Here is an 18,006-nt window from a genome sequence, read left to right on the forward strand (position 1 = left end):
AAATGGCCCAGACTTTCTTTTTCTGTCGAGAAAAGTACGTGAGCTTGGCGCTTATCGTTTCTGGTTGTGAATAAGATTGAGAGCGAGGACATACCCATGGCCACAGTTTTGGATTCGCCGGATCGTCCTTGGAAAATGATACTAATTTCTGGCTCGGTCGTTGGTTTTCGATGTCTGAGGGGCATAAAGAGCCGCACCCAGGCAAAGAGAGATTGGACTCGTCAAGTTTAACTAGTGCCAGCTGGTCTTCGATATCGAGCGCATCAATTTGAACTTGCTTGTATGGGGCGGGGTAGTATGCTGCTAATCCTGTCAGCCAACTTCGTATCTCACCCACTCATTACCAACAACAGAAAGCACCTGCTTTGGCAAAAGGTATGTATGCCTCATTGAAGAAGTTGCAATTGCTGGATAGCCGTTCCACTCAGCCCTCTCAAGCGTCGTCGACAGGAACATATCCCGGATTGTTCTTAAAGAGCTCCCCATACCACGATCAACGGAAGCGCTGCGCAGTTGCTACAACAAGAGGTATTTTGGATGATGCTGCATACCTTTCACCGGTGTCTCCAACGTCTTTGAACAATATGACGATGCTCGAGAGTCCGTTCCGTCATCGGCGGTGTTTCTTCTGGTAACACGGTCTCCAGCCATCGACATCCGAATGAGTGACCAGGCGCTGCAGCGTACACAGACACAAATTTGGCGAGAAAGGAAAGAAACGCAAACGAGGAGGGAAACCAAGGCATAAGAGAACGTAGAGCAGGAGATATATGTGTTGACATCCGTGGGAATGAGGTACACTATGAATATGTGCTACAACGGTGGCCGCGATGACTGGGTCAACTATCCCCCACTGGGGAAGACAGTGCTTGTATGGAAAACGTTGGGGGCATGGACAGGATAGTGATGACGGCAGTTAACCAGTGCCATGGACGCACGGAGAGAAATGGAGATAAGAAGAACTCAAATCTAGGTAGAAATAAACGGTTTGCATCGCAGTGACAAATTGAAAAGCAGCAGACCTTCGGTTAGATATTGGGAGGCTCGATTTGGGAGAAAATTGCTGGCGTTATTTACGTTTCGAGGTTGATGCTCCTTCCGAATCGCGCGTACAACGCGACCTTGAGCTCCTCCATCTGCTCGCGCACTGACGACAGCTGCTCTTCGACCGACGCCACATCCTGATCGATCTTCTCGGTCGACGTGCTCAGCATCTCAAGCACCTCAGGTTGCGGCAGCGAGACAAACGAGTCGCCAATCTTGTACCTGTTTGGTCACGTGAGCACGAAAGGTTGCCCAGGCAGCCCTGCACCCTGCTAGGGAGTGGAGACGAATTGGAGGAATGACTTACGGGACCTTGTCTTCTTCGTCGACAAGTTCCAACTCGGTGGAAATCTCCTCGAGATCCTCCTTGTCCTTCTGTGAGAGCGCGAGGGGATCAGTACAGGCCCGATCACGGGGCGGAGGGTCGCGAAAAGCGCTCACCTGCTTCGTCTTCAGCTCCTCCTCAAGCACCTTCTCGCGCTGATGCAGCCGGCTGAACTTGTTGATCTTGTCCTGGTCCTCGCGACGGACCTCGACCTCCTCCGTTGAGGCCTCATCCTCACGGGAAAGCTGCGACGAAGGGTGCTCGTTAGCGACGGCCGACCCCTTTGCGACGCGGCAGATGCGGGGCGGAATGGCTTACCATGCGGCGGTTCATCTTGATCGCAGGGCTTGGTGTTGATGGGGATACGTGTTGTCGGGGTTGCAAGGTGAGGCGCGACGTCTCCTTCCTGTGGCTTGGCTGCGTTGAGGCTGGTGAGCTGCAAGATTTGCGCTGGTCGACTCGATGTTTTGCGGGCCTTCACCATCACCGCTTCGCCGTTGAAAAGACAAGATGACAATTACAACGCCATAGCATCAAGGTGTCCGGTTTACCCGATGCCATATGTAAATTTATGCCCGATTCTTTTCTTATCAGAAAACTCGTTCAAAGCTCAAGCCACAACATCCGCCTTCACCTCCTCTCCACACCGCACTGAAGAAGGATGGAGGTGTCGTAAATGACGTCGTATATATTGTCAGTATGGTACCAATAAACTTTAAATAGCAATAAATATATTCTCTATAATTGCGGCCTTGAGAATCTGCGCTATCGTTCGATACTTCTGCGCGACACCAAGCTCTTCTCCAGCGGAATGCGCTGCCAAAATCCACCCAATGCCCACCACTCCTTCCAAGTGGTTTTCAATATCGTGCATGTAAGTTCCCTTTCGACTGCAGTTGCCACCACTTCCGGTGGAAGTGATGAAGTCCACCCAGGCACTTGCGCCGGCCCATGGCCTGAATTGATGATCGGCTTTTTGCCACTCTCCTGCAAGTAGATAAATTCAGTCGCATACAAAGGTCGCCGCATAAAATCCCAATAAAGTCGGCTCCAACTCTGCCGTTCAGCATAGAACTCTATGTCGAATTCCTGAGACGATACGCTACCATGTCGCAACAGTGTCATATAACTTTTGAGCGCGCGGCGGACATCGTTGTGCTCGCAATTGGACCATTGATTTGCCTGCCGCCATCCGGATGAAAAATGATATTGGTGGTTTAGCTGACGAACATTACCGAGATCGCCAAGAAGCCAATGCTCGGGCGTGAGGGCATAAAGGTTGTCGGGCTTGATGTCTTCATGGCAATAGCCACGAGTATGTAGTTTAACAAGAGAAGATACGAGGCGAAGGAACGTCGGACGTAGTTTGGCATCCAGATCTTGGGGCGTCCACGCTATCTCTTGTTTCAGTCGAGGTGCGAGTTTCGAAAGAGTTCCGCCAGCGATGTAGGGTGTTACCATACTCCAAGTATACTGCTGTGAGGAGACCTCTGGAGATGATGAATTTTTGAGAAGAAAATAATCTAGAACCGGCACAAGCCCATTTTTGTAGACATGGAGACCGCCATGGTTATGACCAGTGCCATGTTTCCGTTCGAATCCTGAAAATGAAAGCATCGCAGGTATTTCCGTCGGCCACTGTGTAGTTTGTCTGCCAAAGAAATCAATGTATGTTGACGGCATTGGATTTCGAGAAGGCCCGAAGAAAGTTTTTACAACTACTGTGTTGTTGTTTAAGTTGTCAGTGTAAATTGTAGCATCTCCCTCAAACCCCTTTCCAAGATGGCGCAACAACGTATATCGGTCATCGATCTGAGTCACATCTGCCATTATGGCGAGGTAGCGAAGAGGTTTTTCAGGGAGCAGCTCGCGGTCAGGGAATCCAGAGCTACTAAATATTGTGGGGGCATTTTTCAATCTTAACATAAGAGTCTTCTCTGGTTTCCGTGTCAGATAATACTGAATGCTGTAACCATATATCTTACCTGCGTAATTGATTGCCAACCATAGAAGAAGAGCTATGGCGACACCAATGGAACATTTTGACACTACCCTGAAACCGCGACGGACGAAAGAGACGGTTGATTGAGAGACAGTGACCCTTAGGCTAAGGTGACCAATGCTAAGCCCAACTACCCGAAAGGCAGAAGAGCTATGTCGACTTACCCACTGCAACTGAGGCCTTTTCGGGGAGTCTTCAACATATGGCTCTATGTTTTCGACTGATTTATCGAGAAAAATGGTCTGAGAGGAAGAGAATTTCCGACATTGAGCGGTCGAGAGCTACACTTGCTCCAGAATTGGTTAAATAAATATGCGGCAAGCAAGGGATCACGTTGGATACACGTGGAGGTTTGACAAAGTAGGAGAGCATGCCAGTTATCCGCCTGAAGACTGCTCTTGGCGGTGTTGAGGGAGTCGATAGGCTTCCACGGTAGGAGCGGCAGCACGGCACGGCAACGCCTACAGCAGAAGTAGGAGCAAGGGACAAAATCAGGAAAACGGTCGCGAGGCGGAATGTAAGCTGATTGGAGGGAGTGCATTTTTGAAGCAGCGTATGGTAGCACAACGAGAGGACGAGCGAGAAGTCGGAGAATCGGAGCTGACGGCATGATGACAGACGGGGCGCAGGCAGAGACCGAGATATAGGCAGCCGTTTGCATGTAGCCGAGGATAGAGGGCGGTGGTGATTGGAGGAGGCGAGGGAAGGGAACTGGCGGTATGCTTGTCAGACGGGGGAGCTGCGGGAACGGCCAAAAATAATGCACCTGCTAGCTGCAAGGCGGGGTGAGCCGGTTTCATCATTGGGCTGGCACAGCCTCGCCTTGTGTCCGCGCCGCAGCTGGGTCGACAGCGCACCTTTAACAGCCCAACTCCGCGCTGGAACGGTTGAAAGTGTCTGTCTCTCGCACCCGGCGAGCACAGCGTCATGGCTTGAGGAGGCATCGGGTACTATCGATAAGGCTAAGCTTCAACTTTCCCGTACTTCGGCCCCGCTCTCCTAATGTCCAATACAAACCGCCAGGATTCCGCAATGCCTGCATTCCCGTATAGCCACGCTGACGCTCAGCTGAGCAGACAGGTGATCCGCGTCTGCGCCTTATCAGCAACATGATCCCCAACGTGCGCGGAGACGACTACTACTACTGTCGCTTTCACTCTTGCCGGATCGATTGGACGACTATGGATTGGCAAACCTCCGAATCCACAGAGACCGACTTACCTCCTTCATATTCGGGTCCCCGGGGCCCTCCGAGTGACGCAACTTCAGCACAACCAACTGACAGAGTCGGCGGTTCGGGGCGAGGTCCTCATCCCACCTTCGATTTGCACTGGAGCTGGACCCGGACCCGGATTGTCGAGCTGCCCTCGGTGACCGGATTTCCTTTTTTTCCAGAGCCAACGACGACCACCTACACGACATCTGTTCCGGTGGACCCGGTCCCGGTGACCCAATCAGACGGAGCTGGGTCCAATGCGGCAAACAAGCCAAGCAAAGTCGTACCGCCTGGACCAGAGCGCTCAGATTCCACCAAGCCACCCAGTCAAGGGGATGACACTGATAACCACTCAGGCTTGGGAAAGGGACAGGTTGTAGCTGCCGTGGTGTTACCGCTCGTCGTGACCGCGCTCCTGGTATTGATCATCTTTGTCGTCCTCCGTCGGCGAAAGCAAAAGTCGCAGCCTCATCCCCCTCAAGACGAGATGAAGATGCGTACGGAACCCACCTCATCAACGACGGGTTTGCATCAACCTGTCGGCCCGCAAGTACCGCCTCCTGTGTTTTCTCCATCTTCTCCGCAACCGCCTCCGGTCATTATTTCCGCCATGGCTCCCTCAGGCAACGCGGCATACTTCACCGGTATCGACACGTCCGAAGCACTTTCGGTGCGCAGCGGGCAGCAAGGCCAACAGATGGGCGGCTTCATGATGGACGGAGAGCATCATGAAGAGCCTCCACCGCCATACCGGCCAGCCAGTGTGCCGCCCCTTTCAAGAGACTCCAGCATGCGATCTAGGTTGTCAAGACAGCTCTCTGACAATGTCAATACGCGGCTGGCAGCTCATCATTCCCAAAACGGGGTCAATCCTTTTGCAGATCCGTCGGAAGATGATCATGGATCATTCATGTCAGGGTACACGAACGGACCGTTCGGACGACGACATGATGACCAGCTTTCTATCGTCTCTGATCTCTCCTATCAGGATGAACAACCAACGATGGTACATCAAACCGTATAGATAATCGCTTGAGCGGACTGCTACAAACCCTCTCCTTTCTGCAGCGTGAATAAAAAAACATGTTGGAATGCAGCTTTAGCTCGGCGATGGCGTTCAGGCGTTGGCACGTGCTCTTGGAGAAATGTTTTTGGAGAGTGGGTTGGCTAGAGACGTTTGTCGGGTGCCCGGGCGACTACCGCATTGCAGGGGGTGCTGGAGGGTCTATTTCATAGCTTGAGCATTCTCAGAGGATATTCATACGCACTGCATTCCATTGGCGGGATGCCACGCCAGATCGCCCGTTAGCTCGAAGCGTGGCACTGGGGGGTTCGCATGGCGGTCCAAATTACATGGGAACGTTTTAATCCACGTTGGCCGCGGCTCCTGGCAGCTGTATAAAGGTGGCGTCGGCTAGGAAGTGGACGATGACGCGCCGTGGCCCCCGAGATGCTTTTTGCCGTCACAGAGTCATACTCGTACACGTACACGGCGTGAGAGGAGGCCTTTGTCCAACAGCTTGTGGAATGCAATATCTAGGCGGCGTACCTTGCAGCAAACGAAGTGGTGCCAAGAGGACCGGCCGGCTGCGCAACGCGAGGTGGACTGCATGAGTGCTAGACTGCAGGCGTGGTGGAGCAGCAAAGCAGTTGCTGACGCGCAGGAGAGAAATTGAAGCTGGCGAGACTCGGGATCGGCGGCGCTGAGTCAGGCGGGCGGGAGCCGACGCGGAGCAGGTCTAGAGTAAATTCGTCATTGACGGCAACGAGGCCCAGCTGCCAGCTGCCAGCCCCAAAACAACCCACCCGGCAATGAAGTTGAGCGCATGGCTGGGCTGGCTTGCGTTCTTCTTCTTGCGTGGATCCTGCAGATCGGGCGACATGGGTAGCGAGTTATGTACACCCGGACCATGCTCAGCCCTCATTATGCCTTGCCGTCACGCCGTGCCTTTCTTCATAGCATATCCTATGCCAGGAACAGCATAAGCTCCATGGCGCCATGGCCGTCCTTACGCTGGAGCCATCCGGTGCCTTGCACCTTGCACCGGCCTCCGCCCGCCGCCAATCATGTCTGTCCACCAACCAACACCGTCCTCTCCGCTGAAATGCTTGTTGCCGTACGTCAATAAGTTCCTCCGACTACTCGAGCTTGCTCGTCCGTCAAGCTTCAAGCACTTGCGGCCTCATTGCCCCTGGTTACCGCGCCACTCGGCCCCGGTCTTGGCCTTGCCGACAAGCTCTTGGTGTGTGTTCAAGTTTCTCTATCCAGGGCCTCACGTCCGATTTCCTTCACTCAAGGGCGGTCCTCACTTACCACAAGCTCCGCAGGGACCTTCACGTCACAGGAGGCCTCGTATGCCTCTTTTCCACCGTCGTTGGCTCCACCGTCACTCATACACGGCACAAACCTAACACCATATCCGAGACCTACCTCCCGCAACTCTACAACCACCATCCTCGGTTTATGCACTCGCAGCAGCCTGTTTCAGCGGACAATTGCCTTCAGTGCCATCTTCGGCCTCTAGTTGGCCCATAGTCTCCCGCTTCTGTCGAGGAAGTTCCACGATCGCCCGGCACAGACGAATCTCGCAGTGCGAACCAATACCTCCACGCGTGTGTTGTCAACAAGTAACGCCCTCAAGGTGGGGTCTTGAGGGACAATACGCATTATATGATAGAAGGCGTAGGGCACGTAGGGTGTTTCTGGGCTGCTATGAATCTGGAACAGCAGCACATGTATGGGTATGCGCATCCATGTTTGACCGGGCCAATCTCTGCTCGGTGTCACCACCGCCCACACCACCGAGCCGGCCGCATTTATACATAATCTTTGGTTGGGGCAGCGGGGTATCACCGACACAGCCCATCTGGCTTGCACCTGCATAGACTGCTGCCCGATTTCTACTTCAATCTCATTCTGGTCCTATTACACATAACTAACATGTCGTTTGCTACCAGAATTACCGATTGGCGTCTTCCGAGCCCGAATTCCACCCCGAAATCAGCCACCTTCCCCGATGCATCCTTCCAAACGCCTAGGACAGACTCTTTTTCAAGCCACTTCCTAGATGCTTGGTCAACGCCTCGAGCAAATGTACAACAGACTCCCACGCAGACACCCCTCCAACCACGAACCGTAACTGGGGAAAGACCTGTGAGCTCCTACAGCCACAAAAGCTTGAACCTTGAAGATCCCAATTTCCACATAAATCATCTTTCTCCAAATTCCCATCTACCGTTGCCGCCAGTCGAGCAATCTCGCCGGTTATCGTCTAGCCCAGGGCCACTACCAACAGAGCACGGATCTCGTGATAACAGTCAGGGCTACAGCACTGCGGTTTCATCTCTGTCGAAATCCGCCATGAATTCCTCCCAAATACAAACACCGCCTCCGACGAGGGATGCATCGTCCTCGAGGAAACGAGACTCGAGCGGACTCGGCTTGAGCTTTAATACACCATCTACAATATACTCGAGGAGAGGCTCGGCACCAGTTGGAAATGGGGATAATGATATCGAAAGTGCTTTCACGCAGACTCCAGGTCCGCTTTTTACGAATCTTCAGTTCACCCCGGACATGGCACAATTCTCTAGCACGGGTCCGGCTACAGCACCCATCCCTGCACAAAACAGGCTGTTTTGGGACTCGACTAGCTCTTCGAATGCGACAGGCATTGGTAGCAAACCAGTCCTCGACGATCCGTTTGGATTCACACCAACCCGCAACCAGGGTGCTTTTTCTTGGCAGTTTGTTACACCCTCAACTTCCTGTCACTTGGATTCTTCATCAATGCCTGCGAGTGACAACGCCTGGACCCATACCCCTGCTATGGTAACTACAAGCTCCACTCAGCTGCAAAACGTTACTGGGACCGCTTCTTCGGCAGCAGGCCAAGACTCTTCTCTGGCGTCTACATCTGCAGCTGTGAATCCAAGCATGCTCTTCAGCTTCACTGGCTCCCCGACCAAACAGACTGACTCCTTTCCTCCGGTACAACGTCCACAAGCCACTTCCCTCCATAAGGGACGGTTGCCGTATGAGCACCAAAGACAAGAATCCCAAAGAGAACAGCAGATACGGAGATTCTCGGCGCAACATTCAGTTACAAGCACCAGCTCGTCTGCTGGCTCTATTTTCGGAACATCCAAGCCTGGTCTCCAAAGAAGCAACAGCCACAGCGGCTCCACATGGCGTCCGGGCGCCTTCACCAATTCTCACCAAGGCAGTTCCGCCCCGCTTCCGCGCAAGACGTCACCATCAAAGCGTATGGTGCAGTCGTCCTCACTCGCGTCTATATCCGAGCACGCTTGTTCGCGGCCGAAAACGCGGCTCGTCGTGGACGAGTTTGGAAATGCCAGGACTGAGACAGTGCGAAATCAAACGCAGTCACCGCGCACTATGGACCCCCGCAAGCGTTATTCTGACCTATGGGACGATGGCGATAGTGATGATGATTCTGTTGCCAGCACCTACGTCCCAACTCGAACTGCTTCGATCTCGTCGGCTTCTGCGCTTTCCCGACGCAACTCGAAACAGGGTAGATCTGGAAGCCTGCTTGGTAGATCGCAGTCTGTAAAGCATACCAAGACATCTTTCGGAGGCTTCTCTTTCAGTGAGAGCCTATCAAGGAAGTTGGGGCAGCTTTCTACCGACAACAGCCCGGTAAAGCAGCGTTCCGCTGACGTTTCTAGGAGAAACAGTGTTTCAAGCTTGGGTAGCTCGTTCGGAGGTTTCTTTTGGAACAGGAACGGAAGGTCTAATGTCGTTGACGATATACCGGAAAACGGTAGCGGTGATGCTCAAGACGAGCTGAAAAAGATGGTGGAGAAGACCAAATTAAGACGACAAGGTTGGTGTGGCTGAATGGTTTGAGAGAAAATATCTGACAATTAAACAGAAACCATCCACGCTGCCAACGTCGCCGCTCAAAAGCTTGAGGCCCACAATCAGCGCTGGCGAGCCTCGGCCGACTTCTCGAAAATGACTCCCAGCCAAGGGGCACTGTTTGATCCGTTTGTCGACGCCTCCTTCGCGGACCCAAGTGCAGCCGGCAGTACCGAGCTCCTCAACTCGACATTGACACCTCTAACGGAGCGCAGCAGTGCGTCTAGTGATGCCACGCGCTGCGTGTGCAACTCGGCGGAGTGGGACGGCCAGCTGATGGTGCAGTGCGACGCATGCACCAAATGGCAACATGCCAGCTGTCTGGGACTGCCACTAAAGCCTGAGCTCTTGCCGCCGGTTTATGTATGCCTCTTCTGCACCAGCAGCACGCCGGCAGCCCGAGAGAACCGATCTCGGAGGTCTTTCGGAAGCCATATGCAAGGGCCAGAACTGCTGAGTCCGCTGGGGTACAAGAGCGGTTTCCAGCCTTGAGACTCACATACTACGCGCGGGGTCTGTGGTAGCGTTGCTTCACTCGGACTCGCTCGACTTACCCACCCCCTTTATTGACTTGATAAACGCGTCATCCCGACGCGTTCAGACGACCTACCAAAGCCAACAAGGCAGAATGACCTCGAATATCCCTGTAGACTGTAATAGCATCGAATGGATGAGTGCATAAAGGAGCTGGGGTGTAGGAGAAGGGCGTGTGATACGGATTATTGATTAATTGGGTGGAGAAAGCAGTGGAATGCAGAGGGAATGAAAGCGGTAGCAGTATATATTCTTTTTGCATACCAAATCGCGCAGTCACGTGAGTGGAAGCAAGGATCGCTATCGATTAGCGGGACGATCACCTTACCGAGCGAGCCGCAGCCAATGACGTAGCGTCGCGGGAAGCTTCTCCACGCTTCTGCCAGTTTCCAAGGCAGACTCTCAACGGCCTTCGAGAGGCTGTGAGATCCCTGTAGTAACATCACGATACTCCTGCCAGCTTCCAGCTTGTTCGAGGTTACCTGACGGCTGTACGCATATATTCCCACCGTCCCGCGATAATTTGCTGGTCATCAGACAAAGACAACAACACACCCGAACAACAAACAACTCTCGAGCCTTATTTAATACCTCACGTTATCTTTCTCTTTGCCTAATCATACAACACAATGACTTCAGGCATGAACTTTACAGACCGGGCATCAAAAGCCCTAAACGATGCCCAAGACCTCACCCAACAATACTCGCATTCGCAACTATTACCGTTGCACCTCGCAGTCTCCCTGATCGATCCTCCTCCAGACCTCTCTAAAGACCAGCAAGCAACCTCCCACGACTCACATGCAGGGTCGTCCGCACCACTCTTCAGGCAGGTCGTCGAGCGCGCACACGGCGATCCTCAGCTGCTGGACCGAGCGCTGAAGAAGGCTCTCGTCCGGTTACCTAGCCAGGACCCACCACCCGATCACGTCTCGATTGGGCCATCTTTCTCCAAGGTCCTGAGAGCTGCAAATGAGCTTCAGAAGACGCAGAAGGATAGCTTCATCGCCGTTGACCACCTTATTCAAGCGCTCGCGCAAGATTCGACCATTCAGCGATGCCTCGCCGACGCAAATATCCCCAAGCCCGGCCTGATTGACCAGGCTGTCCAGCAGGTTCGCGGCACGAGGAGGGTAGACTCTAAGACGGCAGACTCGGAGGATGAGAACGAGAACCTGAAGAAGTTTACCATCGACATGACGTCCATGGCAAGGGAAGGCAAGATCGACCCCGTCATCGGTCGTGAAGAGGAGATTAGGAGAGTCATCCGCATCCTCTCCAGACGGACGAAGAACAACCCCGTCCTGATTGGTGAGCCAGGTGTCGGTAAGACTACAGTTGTCGAAGGCCTGGCACTCCGCATAGTCAACGCAGATGTACCGGCCAACCTGGCGGCATGCAAGCTTCTGTCGCTAGATGTTGGTTCTCTGGTTGCCGGTAGCAAGTACCGCGGAGAGTTTGAGGAGAGAATGAAGGGTGTGCTGAAGGAGATCGAAGACGCAAAGGAGATGATCGTTCTCTTCGTCGATGAGATCCATCTGCTCATGGGCGCCGGAGCTTCTGGTGAGGGCGGCATGGACGCAGCCAACCTTCTCAAGCCTATGCTTGCCCGTGGTCAACTGCACTGTATTGGTGCAACGACCCTTGGCGAATACAGGAAATACATTGAAAAGGACCAGGCCTTCGAGCGTCGTTTCCAGCAGGTCTTGGTTAAGGAGCCCTCTATTCCCGAGACCATATCTATCCTGCGTGGTCTCAAGGAGAAGTACGAGACTCATCACGGTGTTACCATCCTCGACGGTGCTATCGTCTCCGCCGCCACCCTTGCCGCGCGGTACCTTACCCAGCGTCGTTTACCCGACTCGGCGGTCGACTTGATCGATGAGGCCGCCGCAGCTGTTCGCGTGACCCGCGAGTCACAGCCCGAGGCACTCGACAACATGGAGCGGAAGCTTCGGCAGCTCCAGATCGAAATCCATGCTCTCGAGCGTGAGAAGGATGAAGCTGCTCAGGCTCGTTTGGCGGAGGCTAAGCAAGAAGCTGCTAATGTCGAAGAGGAACTTAAGCCACTGCGCGAGAAGTACGAGCGCGAAAAAGCTCGCGGCAAGGATATTCAGGAGGCCAAGATCAAGCTCGATCAGCTCAAGGTCAAGCGTGCTGAGGCTGAACGTATCGGTGACCTGTCGACGGCCTCTGACCTTCAGTACTACGCTATTCCGGACGTCGAGCAGCGCATTTCTCAGCTCGAGCACGATAAGGCCAAGGCCGATGCCGAGATGTGGAAATCCGGAGGTGATGAGCAGGCTCTGCTTACTGACGCCGTCGGCCCTGACCAGATCAACGAGATTGTCGCTCGCTGGACCGGTATCCCTGTCACCCGTCTGAAGACGACGGAGAAGGATAAGTTGCTGCAAATGGAGCGCCATCTGGGCCAGCTCGTCATTGGCCAGAAGGAGGCTGTCACTTCTGTCTCCAATGCTATTCGTCTGCAGCGCTCCGGTCTTGCAAATCCGAACCAGCCACCATCATTCCTGTTCTGCGGTCCTTCCGGTACCGGTAAGACGCTTCTCACAAAAGCCCTTGCCGAGTTCTTGTTCGACGACCCGAAGGCCATGATCCGGTTCGATATGTCCGAATACCAGGAGCGTCACTCTCTATCTCGTATGATTGGCGCGCCGCCTGGCTACGTCGGCCATGACGCCGGTGGACAACTGACCGAAGCCCTCCGGCGCCGTCCATTCTCGATCCTGCTCTTTGACGAAGTCGAGAAGGCCGCCAAGGAAGTCCTGACGGTGCTCCTGCAGCTCATGGATGACGGCCGCATCACCGACGGCCAAGGCCGCATTGTCGACGCCAAGAACTGCATCGTCGTCATGACATCGAACCTGGGCGCAGAGCACCTAGCACGGCCGAACGCGCCAGACGGGCGCATCGACCCGACGACCAAGGAGATGGTCATGGCGGCGCTACGCAACTACTTCCTGCCCGAGTTCCTGAACCGCATCAGCAGCATAGTCATCTTCAACCGTCTCACGAAGCGCGAGATCCGCCGCATCGTCGACGTGCGCATGGTCGAGATTCAGAAACGCCTCAGTGCCAACGGGCGCAATGTGCAGATCAACATGACGAACGAGGTGCGCGACTACCTTGGCAGTGCGGGATACTCGCCTGCGTATGGCGCGCGGCCGCTAGCGAGGTTGATTGAGAAGGAGGTGCTGAATCGGATGGCGGTGCTGATTCTGAGGGGCGCCATCCGGGATGGCGAGGCGGCGAATGTGATCCTCGAGAACGGACATATTCAGGTGTTGCCGAACCATGATTCTGAGCCTGAGAGTGAGGGGGAAATGGTTTGGGATGATGATAGTGATGATGCGGTAGAGGAGCTGGGAAGAGATGCGGATGGAGACATGGAGCTCTACGATTAGATGAGGATTGACTTCTCATCTCTTCTTTTCCTTTACTCTATCTCTTTCTTCTTTTGCTTTTGTTTCTTTTGATGTTGCTTTTGCATGTTTCTCCAAAAAGCGTGAGCGAGATGTTTTTCACTCAGTCCCTGGGGGATTTGGGATTTTACGATAGGTTTTACGACTTGCACGACTTAGCGAAATAGTTTTGGGTTTTACCTTTAGAAATGGGTATGGTTCGGTAGCATGGTAGAGATTTAATACATGGGCTGCATGAAATAGAAGTTTTAGCTCTTTGTGTTTTGGTGTTTGTGTTTGCTGTGTGACTGTTTGGAAATGGTGAGCTGACTTGGGAATTAAACAAGTTTTGGGCAGGCAAGCCTTGCCGCCCTAGTTCTATGCTAGGGGCTTGCCTGCCTTAGTTCAATGCTAGTTAGGGTGTTTGAGAGTGCTTGGGATGTACGGACAAGTGGCAAGTATAAAGGCAACGCTAACAATGCTTCACTTCGCACACAAAGCAATCCATCACAGCAAAGCAAGGCACAGCATAAGGGAAAGCAATTGATTTTTGATTGGCTCTGCATGATGGTGCGTCCATTGAGCCATCAGTCATGTATCCGCAAGTCGTATTTGATCGTCATCCATCACCAGCGACAGCTAGCCATCTATCTAGATACGCTGCCGGCGCAGGACCATGGTCGCTCCGCGAAAGTCGTCGTCATGAGAAAAGAAAAGAAAAGAAAAGAAAAGGAAAGAAAAGGAAAGAGAAAGCAGAGTATCAAAGGCGCGGCCGTAAGAGCGCAGTCGTTAAGAGACCAGTCAGTCGTAAGAGAGCAGAGTGGTCAATCAGTTGATCAACATAGCCACAGGAGGGATCATGTTGACACACCCAGATGACTGACCACATTCAAGCCCAAAGCTCGAAGCTCAAAGCTCCAGTCCAGCCTCTCCGACCATCTTGTTATCGCCTTCTGCATCCTTGGAATCCTTGGCCTCGTTGGTCGCATTGTCAGCCACAGTCTTGCTGGACTCCTCGTCGCGCTCATCATCATCGACAGAGCCAGACTCTTCGCCCTGGGCGTCCTTGTCCTCCTTGTCCTCCTTGTCCTCCTTGTCCTCCTTGTCTTTGTCACCATCCTCCATCTTGACATCGCCATCACCGTCAGTGCCGTTGGCGTTCTCCTTCTGACTACCACTGGCACTGGCACTCGCGCTGGCGCTGGCGCTAGCACCATCCTCCTTCTCATCGGCGTCGCTCAGCTCGGAACCAGACTCGTCGTCCTCAGCCTCAGCTTCGGCCTTAGCCTCGGCTTCGGCCTTGATCTTCTTGGCCTCAGCCTCAGCGGCTTCCTCAGCGGTCTTGCGCGCCGCAAGCTCCTTCTTGGTGGGACGGCCTGCCTTCTTCTTCGTAGCAGGCGTGGCCGTGGGCGTCGTGGCGTCTCCAGCAGCGGGAGTGGTGGTAGGCTCCTTCTTAGGCTTGGGCGTGCGCTTTGCCTTGGGAGTGGTTGGGGGAGCAGCGGTAGCGGAGTCGCCCTCCTTGTCGTTCTCGTTACTAGAGGAGGCGGTGGCCTCGCCGTTAGTGTTGGCGGCAGCATCGGCTTCCTTCTTCTCCTTCTTGACCGGCGCCTTTCTGGCACGCTTCTTGGGGGTAGGCGTGGTGGGAGGAGCGGGAGAGTCCTCGCCGTCGGTCTTGGGAGCGTCGGCAGCGCCATCTTCCTTCTTCTCCTTCTTAGCCGGAGTCTTCTTGACGCGCTTCTTGGGGGATTCTTTGTCATCGTCTCCGCCGGCAGTGGCGTTGTCACCATCGGCGCTGGTGCTGGTGTCCGCGTTCGCGTCCTTCTTCTTGGCAGGGGCGCGGGCACGCTTCTTGGGGGTGGCTTCGCCTGCGAGGTTGAGAGTGGCGGAACCTTCGTCGACGGGAGCGAGCTTCTTTTGAATGCGAACAAGGGCGTTGCGCGCAGAGTCTTTGTTGGTAATTGACATGTTCTTTGCCATCTCGACATAGTCGACCTGGTGGGAAGTGTGTCATTGATGGCATGGTGCGTAAGGTGAGGTGAGGTGAGGTGAGGTGAAGTCGGGTGGGATGGATGAGGCGTTGGATCTTAGATGGATGGCTTGAAGTGTTGGAACTTGAGTGGATAGATCGAGACCTTGGATCTTGGATCTTAGATAGCTTGGGGTAGGTGTATGGATAGGAAGGTGGTTCGGAACGAGATAAGTTGACTGTCTTGAATGGGATTGAGACACATACCTCAGGAAGGCTGGAAGCGCGATAAGCGGCAGCGAGGGTCTGAACTTCACGCGGGGTGAGCGTGATGACAGGCTGAGCTTCAGCTTCAGTAGAAACGCCAGCAGCGCCATCAGCGACAGGCTCTTGAGGTTGGGCCATTGTTGTTTTGTTTCGACGTTTTAGTGAAAAGGGAAGGCGTATCGAGGTTGGAAGGGAATACGAGAGAACAAGCTTGTGTGGGTTAGCTATCCAAAGCAAGGTTGTAAGGTGTAGGTCTGAGAGTGGGCGAGGAGACCTTTTTGTGTGCACTCTCCTTTTTGGCGCTAGGAGCGTGTGTGACCAACCGGATACGGCAATTTCGTCACCGTACGAAGTGTGAATATCAATCCTCGGACATCGGGGGAAAGTCACAGCTCGTCCGTTAGTATATTCTCATTCTTTTTCTTTCTCTTTATCGGCAGCAGTTACCACAATTTACATACAAAGCCACCCCTTGTATCTACCTAATGCTTTTGGCGTCATAGTACTGCACTCATCCGTGACACTTGAAATTTCGAGAACCACGTAGGCAGACAGTACATGCGGTCAAAGTCCACCGGCACAAAGCAGATAAACTCTGTATGTCGCTGCTGTGGAAACGTCATGCGTGATGGCTAGATGCCTTGAAATGGGCAAAACATAGAAGCCGAAAGGTTCCTGTCTTTCGGTATGGCGTAAGTGTGCGAGGAGAGACTGGAGGCCGGCGGTTACAAGGAGAAATCAGCAATGCTACCGGCCGCCGCGACAAGGCTCAGGTGTCGCCCGGGCAGCCAAGTGAGGACAAAGGACGGGAAGGAGTCTGTCGTCGCAACCAAAACCTACCTAAAAATGTCAACGTTTCACCACTGACCGCGGTCAAACTTCTATCACCCAGGCCTGACGAGACTGATACTTACTCACCACCAAGTCGAGCGAGACACAGCGATGCGACCCCCGAAGAAGCTAAACTGCCGCGAGTGGTTCCGCCTCCTACACGCTGCCAAAGTTGAAGTTAAAGAGGATACCAGCACCGTGGTCGAGGCTTTACTGCATGATACTGTCAGCGACAGCAAAGGAAAGCGCTACACCTTCCACCCTCCGGCTCTTTCTTACCTAGCTTCACCATTTGCCTCACTCCTTCCGCTGTCACGCTGTCCCACACACTTTTACACGGCGGCGCGTCTCGCCGCACACCCCGGATTCAAGAAGCCCACAATGTGCGCTGCTGCTCGCGCTCGTAGGGGCCTATGTACATCGTACCGTGCCCAGGCGGATGAGCACCTGCACGCGCATCGCAGCAATCTCTGCACGTCTTGCGCTCTCGCGAAGAGAAGTAGGTTTGTTGTCGTTGTCGTGTTTTAGGACCAAGTGCTGCTGCTGCCGACGGACATACAAAAAGGGAAAGAGAAAGTGAGCGACTTGCCTCTTTTCCCCCACGTTCCTCACCTTTCGCCATAACTATATCCCATTCCGCGGAGTGCGGAAATCTGCGGACAACTTGTAGGTGAATCGTTCATCTCGAGAAAGCTACTGGGGATCTGAAACATGAAAGCATGGAAAGTAGACATGAAGTAAACATTATTTAACAGCCCTCTCCTCATGGAAACTTCTCTCTTCAGTACTCATCCTCCTCCGAACTCTTGATCCAAGAGTAATGCCGTGGAAACACGGCGACTTTCATTCCACAAATCGACAAAAGACGCGACTACATTCCCCAATCCTGGTGATCAACGTGCTGTAAACTGTCATCCTGGGAAGATGTTGTCCATCGTTTCTGCTTAGAGGTCAAGCTAGGCATCATTAGCGTGGAATATTCTGAGCCAGTATTGCGACAAAGGTTCGGACGTCCGGGTCGGATGTTTTGCTGTAGATCTCGCTCATTTCTTTCATGAACCCATCACCTGCTACCGATAGCCCCGACGCTGCATAAAAGCGCGAGGCCATGCCTGGATACGAGCTGAGAGAGCTTGGTTCGAGCTAAGCTTTGTGTTAAACCAAAAGGCGGGCCCGCGCATTTGATGCGCAGGTTTGAGTGACCTATATATTCCAACACTTTGGAACATGGCGTTTGACTTGAACGTGCGGCTCGCCAGAAATGATATAGTCGTCTTCTTCCTCGTCGTCGTTGACTAGATCCACTGATGAACTATATCTGTTAATCAGCTCATACGCTGTTAGAAAGGCGTCTACAAGCACTCCCAAGGAAAACTCCTAGGTGTGTTTATTTGCAGGAGAAAAAGCGCCTCAGAAATACTATCTGCAAGAAATGGGAAGAGATCATCATAATACACACCTTGCCCGACGTCTAGACGCGAGTATTCCCCCAAATTTATAGTTTAACTAGGTTT

General features: G+C 53.5%; 7 protein-coding genes across 7 annotated transcripts; 3 read left to right on the forward strand and 4 right to left on the reverse strand.

The window, feature by feature from the left end:
• Positions 1-1,073: 1,073 nt before the first annotated feature.
• On the reverse strand, positions 1,074-1,702 carry K452DRAFT_329007 (uncharacterized protein; the record flags this gene model as incomplete). The annotated part of the gene is made up of 4 exons (XM_033545028.1): positions 1,074-1,266; positions 1,352-1,419; positions 1,486-1,614; positions 1,688-1,702. The coding sequence occupies 4 exons, from the start codon at positions 1,700-1,702 to the stop codon at positions 1,074-1,076; spliced, it is 405 nt and encodes a 134-aa protein (XP_033393808.1).
• Positions 1,703-2,134: 432 nt separating this feature from the next.
• On the reverse strand, positions 2,135-3,199 carry K452DRAFT_234733 (uncharacterized protein; the record flags this gene model as incomplete). The annotated part of the gene is made up of 1 exon (XM_033537383.1): positions 2,135-3,199. The coding sequence occupies one exon, from the start codon at positions 3,197-3,199 to the stop codon at positions 2,135-2,137; it is 1,065 nt and encodes a 354-aa protein (XP_033393809.1).
• Positions 3,200-3,253: 54 nt separating this feature from the next.
• Positions 3,254-4,009, reverse strand: K452DRAFT_291139 (uncharacterized protein). Its single transcript, XM_033541121.1, has 3 exons — positions 3,536-4,009; positions 3,355-3,476; positions 3,254-3,306 (listed from the first exon to the last, which is right to left on the reverse strand). Exon 1 carries the CDS (start codon positions 3,979-3,981, stop codon positions 3,580-3,582), a length of 402 nt encoding a protein of 133 aa, XP_033393810.1. The 5' UTR covers positions 3,982-4,009; the 3' UTR covers positions 3,254-3,306; positions 3,355-3,476; positions 3,536-3,579.
• A 208-nt stretch (positions 4,010-4,217) lies between these two features.
• Positions 4,218-5,813, forward strand: K452DRAFT_95022 (uncharacterized protein). Its single transcript, XM_033547346.1, has one exon. The coding sequence runs from the start codon at positions 4,481-4,483 to the stop codon at positions 5,609-5,611; it is 1,131 nt and encodes a 376-aa protein (XP_033393811.1). The 5' UTR covers positions 4,218-4,480; the 3' UTR covers positions 5,612-5,813.
• Positions 5,814-7,528: 1,715 nt separating this feature from the next.
• K452DRAFT_311874 (uncharacterized protein) lies at positions 7,529-9,964 on the forward strand (the record flags this gene model as incomplete). The annotated part of the gene is made up of 2 exons (XM_033543474.1): positions 7,529-9,437; positions 9,486-9,964. 2 exons carry the CDS (start codon positions 7,529-7,531, stop codon positions 9,962-9,964), a joined length of 2,388 nt encoding a protein of 795 aa, XP_033393812.1.
• A 500-nt stretch (positions 9,965-10,464) lies between these two features.
• Positions 10,465-13,695, forward strand: K452DRAFT_291143 (uncharacterized protein). Its single transcript, XM_033541122.1, has one exon. It carries the CDS (start codon positions 10,636-10,638, stop codon positions 13,429-13,431), a length of 2,796 nt encoding a protein of 931 aa, XP_033393813.1. The 5' UTR covers positions 10,465-10,635; the 3' UTR covers positions 13,432-13,695.
• Positions 13,696-13,864: 169 nt separating this feature from the next.
• Positions 13,865-14,578, reverse strand: K452DRAFT_291144 (uncharacterized protein). Its single transcript, XM_033541123.1, has one exon. The coding sequence runs from the start codon at positions 14,551-14,553 to the stop codon at positions 14,338-14,340; it is 216 nt and encodes a 71-aa protein (XP_033393814.1). The 5' UTR covers positions 14,554-14,578; the 3' UTR covers positions 13,865-14,337.
• Between the last annotated feature and the right edge of the window lie 3,428 nt (positions 14,579-18,006).

This window comes from Aplosporella prunicola (assembly GCF_010093885.1).
Source record: "Aplosporella prunicola CBS 121167 unplaced genomic scaffold K452scaffold_25, whole genome shotgun sequence".
Taxonomy (NCBI): domain Eukaryota; kingdom Fungi; phylum Ascomycota; class Dothideomycetes; order Botryosphaeriales; family Aplosporellaceae; genus Aplosporella; species Aplosporella prunicola.

Coding starts and splice junctions, on each gene's coding strand:
- K452DRAFT_291139 (XM_033541121.1), bottom strand. CDS start 3,981: ATGCCGTCAGCTCCGATTCTCCGACTTCTCGCTCGTCCTCTCGTTGTG.
- K452DRAFT_95022 (XM_033547346.1), top strand. CDS start 4,481: ATGATCCCCAACGTGCGCGGAGACGACTACTACTACTGTCGCTTTCAC.
- K452DRAFT_291143 (XM_033541122.1), top strand. CDS start 10,636: ATGACTTCAGGCATGAACTTTACAGACCGGGCATCAAAAGCCCTAAAC.
- K452DRAFT_291144 (XM_033541123.1), bottom strand. CDS start 14,553: ATGGAGGATGGTGACAAAGACAAGGAGGACAAGGAGGACAAGGAGGAC.